At 40.6% G+C, this 17,073-nt stretch overlaps 1 protein-coding gene across 1 annotated transcript in view; it reads right to left on the minus strand.

Moving 5' to 3' along the window:
• Positions 1–548: 548 nt before the first annotated feature.
• The window catches only part of KLF3 (KLF transcription factor 3), a 58,148-nt gene continuing 41,623 nt past the window's right edge, over positions 549–17,073 (minus strand). The window contains exons 3-6 of the mRNA XM_066573194.1: positions 9,126–9,612; positions 7,603–7,750; positions 3,737–3,897; positions 549–1,532 (exon numbers count right to left, since the gene is read on the minus strand). Of these exons, the coding sequence (XP_066429291.1) occupies positions 1,351–1,532; positions 3,737–3,897; positions 7,603–7,750; positions 9,126–9,612 (978 nt within the window). The 3' untranslated portion in view covers positions 549–1,350. The remainder of the gene's footprint in view (positions 1,533–3,736; positions 3,898–7,602; positions 7,751–9,125; positions 9,613–17,073) is intronic.

Raw genomic sequence — 17,073 nt, forward strand, 5'->3', positions numbered from 1 at the left:
GAACACCATTTGTCTGAGTGCGTTGTGCCAGTAGTTAACTACTACCAGGTTCCATTAGGTTCTGGGGATGTTTTATGCGACATGGTCTTTATTCGTTGGTTGTGGTGGCAAGAACTATGAACACGGAGGTGTACCTTAACATTCTAGACAATAATGTGCTGACGACAAGGTGGAAATGGTCAACGATATTCCACAAGACAAGGTACCTTGTTACAAATCAAATGCTTCTTATTTTGGTTTGGGGATATGACTGTTCCACGATTAAACCGGTTCCACAGAGTTCCGACCTGAACCCTACTGCACATCTTTGGGACGAACTGGAATGTCAAGTCGGGAAATATGAACGGCGTCCTTCTTTGGGAGAATCCGCCAGATATTTGCAGGATGAATGAAGGGAAGTACATGTTGAAGTGTATCAGACGTTAATAGAAAATATCCCATGAGATTATCTTGCCAAGGTGTCCAATTACTTTTGGTAGGATAGCGTACTACTAGGCTTTTAATACCAAACTCTAATTGGACAATCAATGTCCTAATTGAAAAAGATATTTTCTTTAAAAATATATATTTTTTAATATTATTCAAGTACATTTCACATAATACATGACAGACAAATTGTACTTTTTATGTATAGGTAGATACATATGTTGGATACATGGGCTATTTAGAAAACAGGTAGAACCTCAAACTGATTTCAATTAAGGCACAGACCAAGAGGATAGACCGAAATAACTGTGCGTTACAAACCAAACAAAATTGAATATATTTGTGTTTTTCCATTTAGATTTTTTTTTGTCTCATAAAAGTGCACTTTTTGCATTCAGGCATCTTGGCATACAATACAAAAACCTGACGAATATCTTACTGTTCCATGGCGTTTTTTTTTTTTTTTTCTGCTTTTAGGAAATGTATGTAATTGTGGACAATGGAAAATAACAAAAGAATAACATTGTAGCACTAACAAGTGTGAGGAATGTGGCAAGATGAAGCAAACTAGGCATGGTGTTTATAATTAAATACAGGTATAAGTTATTTCATATAGATATATGGCTTGAAAGTACACATGAAGCAGTAAATTGTCCGTTTTCTGTATTTCCTGAGGTGTAATTAAAGAGCAGGAAGTTTACTGCTAAGCCTCTGTATTACAAAAAAGACCAAAAAAACAAACTGTTCACATTCTTAGGTCTGACCCGTGGCGAGTACACTGAGGTGAAGAGAATAGAATCTAATGACTGGAACTGTATAGATTCAGACCAGCTGAATCCAGAATTTAAGGTGTAGAAAAAAGAATCCAAAAAAAAAAGAAAAAAAACAAAAAACACTAAAAACCAGAAAAAACATAAAATCTGTTCAGACAAGCATGTGTCTCTTTCTGTGGAGGGCAAGGTGGTCTGAGCGTGAGAAGCTACGGTCACAGTCTGGACACTGAAATGGTTTGATTCCAGTGTGTTTACGGAAATGCCGAGTCAGTTCGTCAGAGCGGGCAAACTTCCACGTGCATCCTTCCCAAGTACACTGATAAGGTTTTTCCCCTGTGGAAGAGAACAGGAAGATCAGTTAAGTGCACGAAGGAGCAGGTAGAGTGCAAGCAATATCAGCTATTTTAACATGAACAATGAAAGGGGGGGGGGGGGGCACAAAATAGTCCCTTTCCAAATCAACAACCGTCCTGAGCGAGAAAACAACAGCTGTGCAAAGAACTGCTGAGGATTTCAAAATCTATTGGAACAGATGCAGAAAATATAATTATGCTATCCACCTGGGAATTGCATATTCACATAGGCGACTTCCATCTTTAAATCCTCTATCTTATTAGTAGTTCAGGAAAAAGTATTAAAGAGAAACTGCTAGATCCTTTTACAGGCGGTGGGCAAAAATATGGAAACACTGTATGAAAGGCATGCCTTCAAATTGGTCTCTATATGTCTTATTGAAAAATGATTTATAATCCCATGTAATTTAAGTGGAGGTAATATGACACAGATGCTGCCGGGCAGAAGTAGACATCTGCCCCAGCAACAAGGTTCCAATAGTCAGGGGTTGAGCCACTACCAGCTGACTCCCAAAACCACCCAGAGCAGGGCAAGAGGTGAAGTAAACACAAATTTAGCAGGAAAGCTCTCAAGCCAAGCAGGAGTCAAAAGGACAGCTCAGTGCTAATGGTTAAAATCCCATGTATTTCATATGGTGGTTTTATATTTTTCTCCACCTCCTGTACATTTAGTGAAAAATGCCATTTTGGCACTTAAATGTGTTTTCCAGGACTCCAATATTGATGACCTGTCCTTAGTAGAAGTCATCAGTTTTGGATCGGCGAGGGTCCATCTCTTGAAATATCCACCGATCAGCTGTTTGAAGAGGCTGCAGTACTTTTAGAAGCTCAGTGGCCCCTTTACAACCTACCGGGCATAGGGCTGTACGTTTCGTAGCAGTTGTGCCTGGTATAGCAGCTCAATCCCATTCACTTGAATAAGGCTAAGCTACTCTCAGGTTTTGCGACTAATGAACTTAATGTGACTGGCCTGAGAAGAAGCCACAGCGCTCACACAAGTATTGCAGTCTTCGCAAACAGTTGATCACCGGGGGTCTCAAGTGGTGAACACCCACTCATCAGATATCGATTGGCTATTTTGAGCAGAGATCATCAATTTTGGATCCCAAAAAACTCTTTAAAAGGGTTGTCTGATTGTAAATTATTGAGGCCTATCCTCAGGAGAAGTCATCAATAGTAAATTGGCAGAGGTTCATTGCCCAGGCCCCCTGTTGTTCAGCTATTCACCGCACAGATGCACTCATGTATTGAACTGAATTCTGCAGGAAGCAAATAGCTCCATTCTTACTGTAGTGGCCAAGATTGCTAGTGCAGGCCAAGTTACCACTGAAATTAATGGGAACTCAGTCTGCATTATCAAGCTTGGTCACTGCAGTGAGAAAGGAGCCATCGACCTTGCAAACAGCTGATCAGTGGGTTTTCCCAGGCACCAGATCCCACCAACCTACTACAGATGACTTATCCTGATGATAGGCTGGCAATTTACAAAATCGACCGATCCATTTAACTACTGGGTAGAGAAATAACTTCAAGATTCTGGTTCATAATCCAAAACAGGTCCCACACCTACCATGTGTCATTTACATGCTGGTGTATTCTTATAAGGCAGAGGCTTCTGTGCCCCCTTAGGCACCATGACTGAGTTGAGACGGATAACTTGGCACCCTATAGCTACACCTTCCTGATTCCAGGATCTATTAAGAAGTGTCACATGATACCTCCCAGCTGGCTGAGAGAGCTTGAAGAAGAAGGGCAACTGGGTCAGGTAATTTTCTAGCCTGCTTACTGCCATTTTTGTAGGCTAGTTAGTGGATACAGCTGCATCCAATGGAAAAAGTCAAAAGGGTCCATTGGGAGCCTTTGTTTCCATCATGCGACAGATCTAGCACTGCCATCATTTTAGTTGTTTTGCATCTATGACGGGGAAGAACAATGGAATGGAGATGAACAAGACAAATAAGAAAGATCCTTAAGGCCTATTTATATGGCTCGATGACTGGCATGTTTGTTCACCTGATCATCGGGCCATGTGAAAGGAACAACAATCAGCTGATGAACAAGCAAACAATTCTCTGCCCGTGTAAAGTAAATGGAAACAAGTGCCAATTGATATGTAAAAGGAAACTTAAAATGACTTTTCTCATTACTGAGCCATAAAGCAGGCAAGTATTAAATGGCGCTGACCTGTATGTGTTCTCCTGTGGGCCTTCAAATGGGAACTTTTGGTGTAAACTTTATTGCAGCCATCATAGTCACATCTGTGTATTCTTCGTTTTCTCTGGGTTTCTGGAGATTCCACAGGTAGTGGCCTCTTCCCTGGATGTACTATAACAGATGGGTGATGTCTGCAGGAAAACAGAAGTAGAAAAATATAACTTCATACATCAAGTAGTGGGAATTCGCAATATTGTATTGCACTGCAACGTTAGCATTGATTGGACATACTTAGCACCGAAAGGTCAGTAAACCACAAAAACGTAAGAAATTAAATTTTATATTTAGTATATATGTATTTTATACAGGATTACAATTATTCTTAGAATTATTCAAGGGATTGTCCAGGACATTCTTTGATGGCCTATACTTAGGATACATCATAAATCTATGACTGGTGGGGATCAACCCCCGGGACTACATTAGCACAATGGCCCCTTTACTTTTTTTGCAGGCGAAACATCATACAGCACATACTGGTGTGCCAATGACTAGTACTCAATTTTTTTGCAATGTTTGCAAGGTTGTTTGACATTGAGAAGGTGCATTCATAATGGTTTTATAGTAACTTGCGAGACACCATGTTGCAGTAGGGTGATAACCAGAGAGGCATAACTTGAAGCTCCTGGGCCCCAATGCAAAACCTGTAACAGGGCCCCCAACTATAATGCTTTATTAATAGTTCTGGGCTCCCTATATGGAGAAGAGAGGCCTTATGGGCCCCCTAAGGCTCCTGGGCCCGAGTGCAACCGCATCCCCTGCATCCCCTATAGTTATGCCAGTGGTGATAATCAGACTGAAATAGCAATACTACTATCTTTGGAATTGCTTCTATTAGCAGTCTGATAACATTTAGGCCTCTAGGGGAACTCAAATCCTATTTTAATACAAATTCTTTGCAGTCTTAGATCCAGTGGCAAATATCAAACTGGGCCATCCATATAGGTGCTGGATTTTGCCTCTTACACCAAAAATACCGTGGGGGGAAAATTTATGACAAAAGGTGAAGTAAAAAAGTCACACGTTTTATTGCAAGCCCTACTTACACAAAATTTGTGCAAGTATTTAAACTTTACGCTGCTTGTACACGGTTTGAGAGAAGGACTTCAAGAATCACATTAAGATCAGCCGTCTTAATAAATTCCCCCTGGTGTTTAATCTTTTCTTCCCACTCCATTTCAATGACTCTTTGACCAAATCCTACCATCTTTACTAATTATTTGCTAATAAATCAGTTCTGATAAGAGAGAAGTCCTGCATAGTAAATAATAGAACCATCACCCTGTCTCCAAGGACCCCATTGCAACCGCATGGGATGCCTCTATCATACATACACCTTTGCCTGCAGGTTAGTATCACAATGCCTATTGCACTAACAGCAGAAATCTTAGTAAAAACACTATACCAAGGAGTTGCCATTTAAAGGGGTTTTCTGGGACTAAACTATTGATGAATTATCCTCAGGATAGGTTATCATTAGGGTCTGCCACTCAGGATCCCCACCAAATCAGCTGATTGGAGTGACAGTGGGTGAGCACAGCTATCCTTCAGTCCATACCAGACATAGTGCTGTACAATGTATAGAGGCTGTGCCTGGTATTGCAGCTCAGTCCCATTCATCCGAATGGGACTAAGCTGCTCTCAGGCCATGTGATTGATGAACATGTGATGTCACAAGCCTGAGAAGAGGCCGCATCACTCACCTCAGTGTCGTGGCCTCTTCAATCAGCTGATCGACAAGAATGATGAGAGGTAGACCCCGCTACACAACTATAGATGACCTATGCTGAGGGAAGGTCATCAAAAGTTGAGTCTCTAAAAACCACTTTAAGCTATTCTTCATTCTGTTTGCGGGTTCTCCAATCTATTATACACACCATGTTAACATTATAATGTCTTTATATCCTAGTTCTTGATATTAGAGCTATCTTCCTGTTGAAAAAAAAAAAGGATTGGTGCCTCTGAGGGGGTGTTTATTATTTTTAATAATTAACAAGGTCATGCGCTCTTTTCCCACGCAAACATTTTCAGGATTGCAAAACCTTGTTACATTTCAGTTTGCTTTCTCTACGTTTGTTTACATGATCCATTTCCTCCAGAAATAATTTGAAACAGCTTTACTCTCTCCGACAGAACAGGAAAAAAAAAAAATATATATATTTTTTTTCTGTATTTTATAAGATTCTAGTCAACAGAAGAAATATTTGCTATTGTCTCAGTCACTCTTTTTAAGGGCAATTAAGAATTTCCTGTTGTGTTAAGCCAAAAGTTGGGTGCGGTCCCTGACGTCAATTCCAAATGAGGAGATCAGCCCTTGTGCCCCACCCACGGGAAGTTTTAAAATTGGCTCTTCACATTGAAAACATATTTCCACATCGCAGGTAAAACAAACCAACGACTACATCTACATTCCGTTTCTCCTTGTCTTGTTTTTTTCCCCTTACGTTATAACCTACATTCTTCTAAACACTACAAATGCTTTTCATTTTCTCTCGCGTCATACAAAATATTATTCAACAATGCTTCCCGTGTTAGGCAAGAGCTGAAAATGAAAAGTACCATTCAGTTACAGATTGCTCATGTTTCATGTCTTTGACAGTACCGTGCAGAGGCAAGAAAGGAATTGCAAGCCATGAAATGCAGGGCATTGTGCTCAATTTGCTAAAAACAATTAAGTACTTGTTAAATTATGGCCAAATTTCCACAAAACTAGTAAATGTGAACTGGATGCCTCAAATAGTAATCCCAGCTTGGATATAGAGGACACAAGAGTGGCTGTCAATGGTAGACTTTGCCATTGGAAAGGTTTATCATATTTACAGAATTAAAGAAACACACAAGCTGAGCATGTATAGAGATCCACACAGATCTAGATTTCAATTACAGCATTTAAAGGGGTTTGTCCAGTTGTAAACAGTTGATGGCCTAGAATTAAGATAAGCCATCATTTGTAGATCAGTGGAGGTCTGATGCCTCGGATCCCCGATGATCAGCTGTTCATCAGGCTGGTGCATTGAGCTGATTTTTGCAGAACGTTGACAACTCTCTGTCTACTTTCTGCAGGCTCGGTATTACAAGCAGAGTTCCTATTCACTTCAGTGGGAACTTTGCCTGTAATACCGAGCCTGGCCACTGCAGTAAAAAAGGGAACTATCTGCATCCTGCAGAAATGAGCTCAAGCACATTGGACCGGTAAAGCGGTGGACATCTGCTGATTTAGTACTAATGACCTATAGGCCATCAATAGTTTATAAATGGACAACCCCTTTCACTACTGGAGACTACATTTTATGCCGGGAGCCCTTTACATTTAATGGGACACTTAACTTGTGCAACAGCACCCTCCAGCTTGGGTTTACCTTATACATGCTCTAACTGAATGGGATCGGTGCTGGTTAAAAGTTCCAATTTAATGTAGACTTGGTTGCACAATTTGCAATATTATAATTATAGTGTAAAAAGCATAATAAAAAGAAAGATAATATTTCTATTCCGGTTTATTTGGTCTATTCCGGTTTATTTGGACTTTCGAAACAGAGTAGTTAGTGCTTTACAAAATATGTGGGGCTTAGTTCTGCCTGTTCTTTACTACAGACAGAGCAGTGAGAAAAAGATTCTGTAGAAAACTGCCTTCTGCTTGAGTCAAAGTAACCTAAGTTTCACCAACTTTTCCAAAACTTTGGTTCACATGGCAATAGCATTGGAAGTAGAATAGGAAGGCCGAGATAAAATGTACGCCTTCAGAGAAATATACAGAGGACTATTTTTGGAGGATATAGAACATCATCAAGAAGTTTTTTTTAGTCTAACTTGAGTGCCCTCATCATGTGACTTACTCTTGGAATATTCCCTTTGAAGGTGTGCTGATACCAGGTGACATTTGTTCGGGGTACATTTCTGTCATTGGTTGTTCTGTCCCAGGTTCAATTTTTATAGTTTTTAATAGTGGAGCATTCTCGAAACACTCTGGCACTGTCACAGACACTAAAATAGAATGAACATAGAAATATTATTCAAATTATGTACATGATCTGTTCTTAAATAGCTAAAAATAGTAAACAGTGGTAGAACGCCTATAGAAAGAATTCCAAAGTCCTGTTAAAGATGGGTGGAAATAAGCATAAAACAACTGAAATTATCCCTACGACTCTTTTTTTTAACAACATGTAGAAATACGATATTTGGCCTTCTCTTTCGTCTGTGTTGAGCGAACTGAACCAGTAGGACTTTGTTTCAGTTCAAACTTTGCTTAAGCTTGGTTTGGTTTCATGCCAAACTTTTGGCAAAGTTCTAGGGTTCTGCTGGTTCAGTTCACTCAACACCAGTCCTGAAAACTGGTGTATAACACTGTCTAAGAGCCATAAAAGTCATGTTAAACACTCTCAGAGGACTTTTATGGCTCTTAGATAGCATTATAAACCAGCTTCAGAGGTTTTGATGAACTTCCGGTTCAGTTCAAACTAATTTGGACAAACTTTTTGCAAATGTATGGCGAACTGGCTGAACCGAACTTTTCAAAAAAGTTTGCCCATCACTACTCTTAGACATATACTGTGTACATTCCATTTTACTTGATATGCAATGCCATTCCAATGGCTATAATTAAAGTGGTAGTTTATAAAAACACAAAGATGAGAGTAGTAGAGTCTTCCAGCACTAAGACTGTTTGGAAATTCAATAGTGTTGGACTGTGATGGGTCTCCACACTGAATTTCATGGAAAGCTAGATAGTGCTTCATGGCTACCTCTTCATGACCAGCCAGGCATTTCCCCTACAGTGGCAATGTAGAATTATATGGCGCCCATTTAGATAAATAGCGTCCATGTAATTAAAGGGTGGCTCAAGTACAACAGAACCAAACCCCTCTCTATGATGCCCATATGTTTTAACAGTGCATCTGGACAAGGGTTGTCTTCACAAGACAACCCTATTAAGATTTCATAAACAGTCTACTGCAGTATTGTCAAGAATTAAGTAATTATTCTATTTATTTTATACATGTATGTAGCATGTACTTATTCTGCAGTGCGGCTCATCACTTGATGTCCCCAATGGGGCTCAGAATCTATAATTACCTATATGTAGGAGTTTTGGAGTGTGGGAGGAAATCGGAGTACCGAGAGGAAAACCAATGCAAAGACAGAGAGAACATACAAACTCCATGCAGGCGTTGTCCTTGGTGTGATCTAAACCCAGGACCCCATGCTGCAAGGCACCGTGCTGCTACTACGGTAAGTACACTAAGTGATAAGGACTCTTCAGATGGACGCATGTTAGCTGTTTGTTCTACTATACACGTATCTTAATAGATATATTGAAAATATGGTAAATTCTTCAAACATTATTAAAAGCACTTACTGTGTTTACTATTTTGATTCTCCAGATCCTCAGGTAGTACCGGTACCATGATGGAATGTGAAAGGTGAGGGCTGTACACAAAAGGAACAGACTGTACAACCATTGGCTGTAATAATGGTAAGAGTCCAGGGTTCCTGTACCCATGTCTTGGAAACGCAGACAACATTGGGTTTATGGTTAATGGCATTGTGAAGGGTGGCACAGCAGGCGGTGATGGGGTTAAGTGTTTTAATGGTGGGCTGGATGATGCCATAAACAAAACTGGAGAACTTCTTCTCTTGGGAGACGAGTATTTGTTAGGAGATGGGGACCTTTCAGTGGATGAAGGTGAATGCCTCTTGTTCGTAGTAAGATCCACAGGCTCCATTTGGAATCCAGACAATGTTTCAGCACTGGGGTAGATTTTAGGGTGCAACATGTTCGGTGTTTGGTAGATGAACCTGTATTTATCTGGCTTCAATGACTCAATGTAACTTGGTTGATATGACTACAGAAGAAAGACAAAAACAAGAAAAAGACACCTTGAAGTGCAAAATGAAAAACAGAAGATCATATCTAAACCGCTTAAGATAATTATTTAGGTTATAGAATGCCAGCAGACTGGCCGAATGCACTCAGATTTTCCTTGGCTTGAAAACCCAGGACCAGAGCACTAATAAATGGGCATTGTGTGATACCTCCATCAAGAAGTATATATATTAATTATAGAAAAAAGTGTTTGTGCTGCTACTGTCTGTGTCAATATATGGTAGCAGTATTGGGACGTATACACCTTTGTATTTCTTTTTTTAAATCAGTGCTTTTGGAAATGAAGACTTTTTGTAATTGGTTTCCCTTAAAAGTTTCTGGATTGTTTGATTTCTTTGCTTGTATTGTCTTCCAAGGCACTGCAGACTGGAGGACTGAGATCTTAGCAAATTCTGTAAAATTGACAGCTTCTCCACTAGCCTCCTCCTCTCTTGTGAAGGTGCATTAACCACCTTTCCACTGAGCTATTACAGAGGGCTGAATGACAGTGCTGCGAGATGGTGGAGGAGAGCAGAGCAGAGAAAGCTACCGTTACAGAGGACTGTAATTCACTCCTGATGAATCTTCTGCTCTTAGCAGTGAGCGGGAATGGACCAGCGGCTATTCGGGAAGTGGATGAGCTAGAGAAGAGATAGCCCTGTAGTATTTAGTGAGCGTATTTATGCTACACAGCCTCTGAAAGAGGAACGAGGGAAGGGAACTGAGCTTATACATGCTCACAAGAAAGACCAGCTGAACAGTGCTGGGAATGCCCCACATCCAGAAACTTTAACATAGGAGAGCCTGAAAACCAAGTATGATGCTTTGTAAATGTACGATAAGGAAAATATAAAACAAAACATAAATGCATCATTTTTTCTGCAGGACTAGTAAGATATGTGTGTATTGATTTTTCACGCACAAAGGTTTTCATAGCCTTTAAGAACAATACCTTAATCACGTCCAATGGTACTTTCTCTAATGCATATAGATACCCATTTAACACCATGTTTTTTTTTTAGAGCTATAGAAGTATTGTGCAGGATTCTTTAATTGGTTAATCATATGTGCTAAGAAATGCAGAAAACCTGACAATATACTGTGAAGATTTGCACTAAAACAGGTTGATGTCACACTCTACCCGGAATGATTTGACTATGGGCTATTCCTGAGGACTGTAACTTCACCCTTTAACTTTTGGTTTTAGCTGCAAAGACCCATAGATTGTTACCCCAAGAATAGTCTTTGTACAGTAGATGTTGTCACAGACAGAGGAGACACACCATAGCAAGGTACCAGATTGGCAGGAAGAGATGTGGCCAGTACACCAGGCCAAGGTGAAGACAGGCAGAGTTTACGCAAAACAGAACAACAGTCAGAGAGTCAGGGCCGACTGCAATTAGGTAAAATCGTAAAAAACAAACAAGGCGAGGTCAGGACAGGCAGAATCCAGAAAAGCTGGGTACACAAGCAAGGGTCAAAACCAGAAGTCAAAGAAGAACATTTCACAGAATTAACAGAACCAATTGCTCAGGCACCCTCCAGCATGGAAAGTTGCCTTAAGGGGAACCCATCACCTGCCTGAAGCACCGTAAACTAACCTATGGTGCTTTAAGCAGCTGACAGGTTCCCTTTAAATAACCAGAGAAATATCAGGATTGATGGGGATGGAAAAGCTGGGTGTGTATGCTGGCCATTTAAGAGGCAAGCAGAGCACAGACACACTCTATGGTGGCACTGACACCTGGAAGGATGGTGCAAAAGCCAGAGAGGCTGCTGATGGCTGTGATCGGTATGAGATGGTGAGGGGAACTGATGGTGTTACCATAACAGGTGATTGGATTTAGAAAATCCATTTGATATAATATATTGATTAGAGAATCCTGAATAGAGGAGAGCGCCTTATTTCAGACTCTCCTCTGCTAACCGGAGTGGAGAATAGCTGCAAAGAGCACTTGGCACTCTCTCTGGATGACCCAGCATATCCATGCATTTTGTGCAAAGCTCTACGATTTCATTAGGTACCTTGTAATGCTTCATATCCCCTGTGGTGGTGCTGCAGAGAATTTGATCACTTACTGCAAGGTTCACCTACATATTACAGCTGATCGCTGGGGTTCCTAGCACTGGGACATAATGAGATCATATTGGTATCTGGCTACCTTTCTAACAAAAAATAGAATTCTCCTAAGCAGACAACCCTTTTAGTGTATGGACTTCATTTTCCTAGTGGCTTATACATGAATTTTCTCTTTGCCAAATGATGACTTACACGTCTGACTCTATTTTTTCCTTGGGCTTTCCATTGACCCAAAGGGTGTATAGACTACTTCCAGTAATCAGGCTCAATCTCTCAACTCAGGGCAGTGATTCAGTGTAACCTAATCATCACCATCACAAGCTACTTGTCTTCTGAGGACATACAGTACATACAACACTCATAAAGCTGTGGTATGAGCACCCTGACGTATCCACTTTCTTTCAGTCTGTGCTGTTCTAATCCAAGGCGTTGGGTTGATTGGTGTGGTTTAGTTATACAAAAAAGGTACAGACGTAACGTAGAAGTGATAGCAGAAACAGATGGTAGACAAAAGCTACAGTAATGTTCTTTATTTGGCTGGGCAGAGACAGTCTATTCATAATAAAATGAAACACACACAGAAGAATATGTTCTGTACAGCCAAAAGCCTGCCAAAATCCATGGTGTGGTTCTTGGCACGAACCTTTATACGACTACATTTCATCCCGTAATAAAACAATTACTGCAACAAACTAACTGTATCGCTATGGAAATATCTATTAGATTATTAAATGTCTCACCTTACTTGGTAAAATAGTAATATGAAGAAAAAAAACCACCCGATTCCAATTTCTGGAATAGCAAATCTCCTATATTTGTGTCTAGCGTGTGGCTCATGGCGCCATTTGCAGGGCTTTTTAAAACTTTGGCAGAAGAGGAAATTGGTGACTTCATGATTGAAAATTTGCAGAGTTAGCTTAAAAAAAGGCTGTAAAATTGAGCTGATCCAAGGGAATTTTCACTTTCAAGCCAAATAAACTTGGAATAAGTCTGTCAGGAGGTATTGGAACATGTCTTTAAACAACGGCATTGACCCCACACCTCTAAAGTATTTGGCAATACGTTTGCTGTGTACATGTCACCTTACCTTGAACCAGTGAGACATACTAAGAAGTGTTGACCAAATCAAAGTACATAGGTGTGTGTCTAGGCTATATACGTATCCAGAAAGAAAAAATATATATATGGTTAAGTGCAAAGATAAATCCAGACCATATTTTAGCCACCATTTCATAGATGTGTAACCCTCCATTATAGGACTTTACGATTTAATGGTTTATATTTGGTGATATTGCTGTATTATTGGTGCACAGTTAGTTTAAAATAGTGGCGTCGCTGAGGTTCTAGAAACGGATGAGCAGCAGCGCCGCAATGTGTGACGCATATTTGGCCAAGATGGAAACAACCCTTTAAGACTTTTTTGACATTTTGCTAGTACTGTACAGTTCCAGCCTTAGGTTAGATGGCACTTTGTGTGGACATTTTTTGTGCCCCTCCCCTGCCGTCACAAGAAAAAAAAATAGCACTGATGGGCAGTCTACCTGTATTCCGCTTGTGCAGAAAGCAGCAAGATAGCAGCATACCCACGCCAGAACAGCTCAGTGAAAAAATGCAGCCCTAGAACCAAGCTCATAACATAAATACAGCCCAAGAACGAAGCTCAGTACATAGATAAAATACCAAAACCAAGCTCACAGCAAACATAGCATCAGAACCAAGCTCATAACATAAATACAGTAGTAGAATTTAACGATTGAGTTGCAGGGACACCAATGGGTTGACAGCTGTGCCTCAAAACATCAGAGGGGAGGAGAGCCAGGAAAAGGAGGATTCATGTAGCTCCACAAGACGCGGTTACATGAAGAAAGAAAATCATCTGGCCAGGCAGATGTAAGAGGGGGTGGGAGGTTGGGAAAATGCTGCTAGCCTATATCTGCCTGCTGCCCCTCCTACAAGCTGGTGGCCGTTGCCCTATGTGATTACTCAGATCACTCATAGCCAAGGTCGGTCATGGTACTATAGTTCCAGTAGATAAAATGTATATCTTAATGAGGCTTAGAAGACTAGACTTGTATAGTGCTCGAATATCATTGCATAAGGCAGAAGAGGTCTTCAACCTGTGGCTCTCCAAATATTGAGAAATTACAACTTCCTCCATGCTATATAGAGTATGAAGCAAAGTTGCTAACATATAGTATCTAGGGTTATCTAAAATTGCTTGTTACCTTGGTAAGGGTCGGAACCAAGAGAACCCAACACATTGCAAAATTTACGATCTCAGATTGCCATTAATTTCATTGAACAGATGGTCATGCAAGCCTGGCCGCATTACATGAAAAAGAATGTGTTAATTATGCAAGCTATTTGTAGATCAGGGAATTATAGGGTATTCCCAGGGGCGCAACTAGAGAGGATGTAGGGGATGCGGTTGCACCCGGGCCCAGGAGCCTTAGGGGGCCCATAAGGCCTCTCTTTTCCATATAGGGAGTCCAGTCCTATGAATAAAGCATTATAGTTGGGGGCCCTGTTACAGATTTTGCATTGGGGCCCAGAAGCTTCAAGTTACGCCTCTGGGTATTCCAGTTCCTATACATTATGACCAATCCAAATGATCAGTTTGAAAAAAAAATGCTATAATTCGAAAATACGAATATCATATTATTTCATTTTATTATTACTTTATTAAATAAACTTATTCTATTGCATTGAAACAAGCCGATCTCAAACTAATTGAGCTAAACTCTCAGAAACCGGTACGGCTAGACTCAACCGCACAGATTTGTGCACATTTCCATGGTGTATATATCCCTTCCTGTTATGGGTCAAGTCTTTGGTTCTTAAAGACATATTACCCACAGTAGTAAAGTCTGTGTGTTTTCACTGTTCCCTTTAAGATGTGTGATCTGGAATTTATAGCCTTACCTTGCTATATAAAATCCCAGGCTGTGAATACATGCCTTCAGGCTATAGGGACTTTTCACTCCTTTGAGTCAATAAATGACTAGAGGAAGAACTTGCATGCAACGCGTGATATCAAAACAACAAATGTTTACCGTAAAAAAAGACAATGTTCTGCAAAACCCAATAATTAAAAAGTAACGTGTCCATCATGAATCAGAACCCTTCACACATGCATCCAAGACGTGAATCAACAGTTCTAAGAATTCACATTTTTTCTTGGACGTGCTCATCAAAATGTTCCTCTGTAGTCGGAAATTCCTCTTTTTGTCCGTGTCAGACCGAATCCCATTTTGAACTATGATTTCCTTTTCACAAGAATGTTTATGAAAGCAATAAACAAGCGACAGACGGTATGAATTTGACAAGAGCAGGAAGCTTAATTCATTCAGCTTCCTTTATATACAAGTCTAAGGCTCTTTTCACATCTCCATTCAGAGCCTCCAGTGCTGATCCGGCATGAAATGCCAGACAAAAAAAGTCCTGCATGCAGGAATTATTTATCCGGTAAAAATGCCAAAAAGGTGCAGGAACCGAACAGATCCCATTCTAGTCAATCGAGTCCATTCGGCACCATTATGAGACATATCCATTCATTCCGTTAGATTTTGTTTTCCTGCTCCTATAATGGAGCAGAAAAACAGAATCCCTAGCGCTGATGTGAATTTAGCCTAAAAATGTTTAAAATCTTGATAAAGATTTTGGTTAATTTATTTTTCTAATTAATTATTTTATCAAATCATAGATTTCAGCTAATATTGATACACTGTTATGGTTGTTTTCCATGGGCTGATAATCTGCCCATGCTAAGACCCATTGACCGACAATAAGCATGAAAATCAGCGTTCATTACCTCTGTTTACACGGGCAGATTATCTGCTCTATGGGGAAAACCGATCTTCGAGATAACTGTTTGTCCCCATACAGCTGTGATTAACATAGTAACATACTATGGTAGACTGAAATAAAAGACATATGTGCATCCAGTCCAGTTCCGCCTATTACCCCCAATGTTGATCCAGAGGAAGACAAAAAAACCTTATGAAGTAGAAGTCTTTCAAGACTTTAATCTGTTACAAGTCAACCCATTTACATGGAGAGACGTACAGCCGATCAGTAAGCAATTTTTTGTTCACATAAACAAGCCAACCAGCTGAGAAACGAGCATTTGCTTATTCATTGGCCGATAGTTGCCTCTTTACTTGGCCCAATTATTGGACGAACGAATATTCGGAGGAGCGATTGGGTCCAATCTGCCTGTGTAATAGGACTAATATGCCTGGTCTGAGATGTTCTTTGCATTCGAGGGTCCATATCAGCTCTGGAACTTCAGGTCCTCCACTAGGCACTGGGGAATTAAATAATCAAGTCTGAAGATTGTGTTAGCCATCTTGGATGGCTGAAAACGGGACCCAAAACTGGTGGATTGGAAGAACATTAGCGAAGCATAACAGCAGGTAATGTACCTCCCCATCCAATCATATGACAGACTTTTGTCCTGACAGGGTTGCTTTCATTCAACTTGCGGACACATATAGTCCTAGCCTATATTGTTGAATTGGAGTTACCAATTGCGTAATATATGGTTGCAAACCAGAGGTCAACCGAATGCTATACACTACAGCACTATATTTGCCCTTTATTAATATTTAGAAGTTTTCCTATACCTAAGCTATATAAAGATAAGCTAAGACGACTTTATTCCTTGAAGTGCCAGACAAGATGACCTAATACGAGCAGATCACGGCTATTACTTTAAAGCATCTATTTAGCAGTGAAGGCTGGAGTGCCCAGAGCTCCTTTAAGCAGCCCTGGGGAAGATGATGTCATTGTATGTAACTGGATGGGGTTTGGCAAGAGAGAGAGGTGTGCGGTTTATGCCAATTTAAAAGCCTGCATTACTTTCAGACACAGATAATCTCGTGATCGCGCTCCTATATGTTGTAGCTGTTGAGAGCATGTCTGGATAATAATGTCATTAGCAGAAGGGGAAGCATGCCATTTCCAGGTCAATCCCCACCCTGGTTCCACACACCTTCAGCATCCTGACTCCAAGCAGCTTTACAGGAAGAGATCAAAGCTGGAACTTATCTCTAGCACTGCAAAAATGAAGCTTTCTGGGCATTGCTTGACCAAGGGATTTTTTTTACGTAACTGTAAAAATGGGCGATTTGGAAATCTAAGAGTTTCCAGATTGTTATAACTAGAGATGAGCGAGCGTACTCTGTAAGGGCGATTTCGCAATCGAGCACCGCGATTTTCGAGTACTTCACTACTCGGGTGAAAAGTACTTGGGTGCGCTGTGGGGCGGGGGGTTGCAGAGGGGAGTGGGGGGTAGCAGCGGGGAACAGGGGGAGCCCTCTCTCTCTCCCTCTCCCCGCTGCAACCCCCGCTCACCCACAG

The sequence above is a fragment of the Eleutherodactylus coqui genome, chromosome 7, assembly GCF_035609145.1.
Source record: "Eleutherodactylus coqui strain aEleCoq1 chromosome 7, aEleCoq1.hap1, whole genome shotgun sequence".
NCBI classification, from domain to species: Eukaryota; Metazoa; Chordata; class Amphibia; order Anura; family Eleutherodactylidae; genus Eleutherodactylus; species Eleutherodactylus coqui.